Source organism: Nilaparvata lugens, chromosome 11 (assembly GCF_014356525.2).
Source record: "Nilaparvata lugens isolate BPH chromosome 11, ASM1435652v1, whole genome shotgun sequence".
NCBI classification, from domain to species: domain Eukaryota; kingdom Metazoa; phylum Arthropoda; class Insecta; order Hemiptera; family Delphacidae; genus Nilaparvata; species Nilaparvata lugens.
This window is the reverse complement of record NC_052514.1, coordinates 3163818-3164463: the sequence shown is the minus strand read 5'-3', so window position 1 is coordinate 3164463 and position 646 is coordinate 3163818. Positions and strand designations below refer to the sequence as shown.

The 646-nt window shown below is 35.9% G+C and overlaps 1 protein-coding gene across 1 annotated transcript in view; it reads left to right on the top strand.

Annotated features, from left to right (window-relative positions):
- LOC111058820 (chaperone protein DnaJ-like) overlaps positions 1 to 646 on the top strand; it is a 12639-nt gene extending 11993 nt beyond the window's left edge. The window contains exon 5 of the mRNA XM_039438170.1: positions 638 to 646. Coding sequence (XP_039294104.1) covers positions 638 to 646 — 9 coding nt within the window. The remainder of the gene's footprint in view (positions 1 to 637) is intronic.

Genomic DNA, 646 nt, shown 5'->3' with positions numbered 1-646 from the left:
TTACGTTAAATTCCAACCGGCTTTTGTGAAACCGGGCCTTAGAGTTTGAAACATAAACGACCTATACAATGGGATATCTACTTAAGCTATATTTTCTCTATGATAATACACTAAAAAGTCTTAAGACTAATTCTCTATAGGAGATTTTTAGTGTAACACTAATACCGTATTCAGATTGGAATTACCCATCTTATACTAATAAAGTAGGTAGTCCTGCTTATCTAATTCTAGTAGTATCGAATTCTAATGAAGTTGCTGTAGTAGGCCTCTACTATTTTCTGTCTGGGGCGCTTTTTACGTGTTTGCCTGACGACTGTCAGATCACATATTTGAAAAATATTTGAGCTTCGTAATTTTTGCTGAGGTTACTGCCCACAAGAAAATTCTATAGTGAGGTCCACGTTATAATGACAGTATTTGATTAACTTTGATGTTGCTATCCTTGTCTATCATTCGACAAAGCAGGTAGTACTATCCTTTTCTAGCTCCACAACGATGCCAAATCTGTTTTTGTCGATGTAGAAATATAATTAATTAAGGCAGATGATAGGCAACGCTGTTCTTCTATTTCTATCCACTGCCATTAACGGGACCTCACTATAGTTGGGTTCTGAATTAACGGTGATTCAACTAACAGTGTTCATGA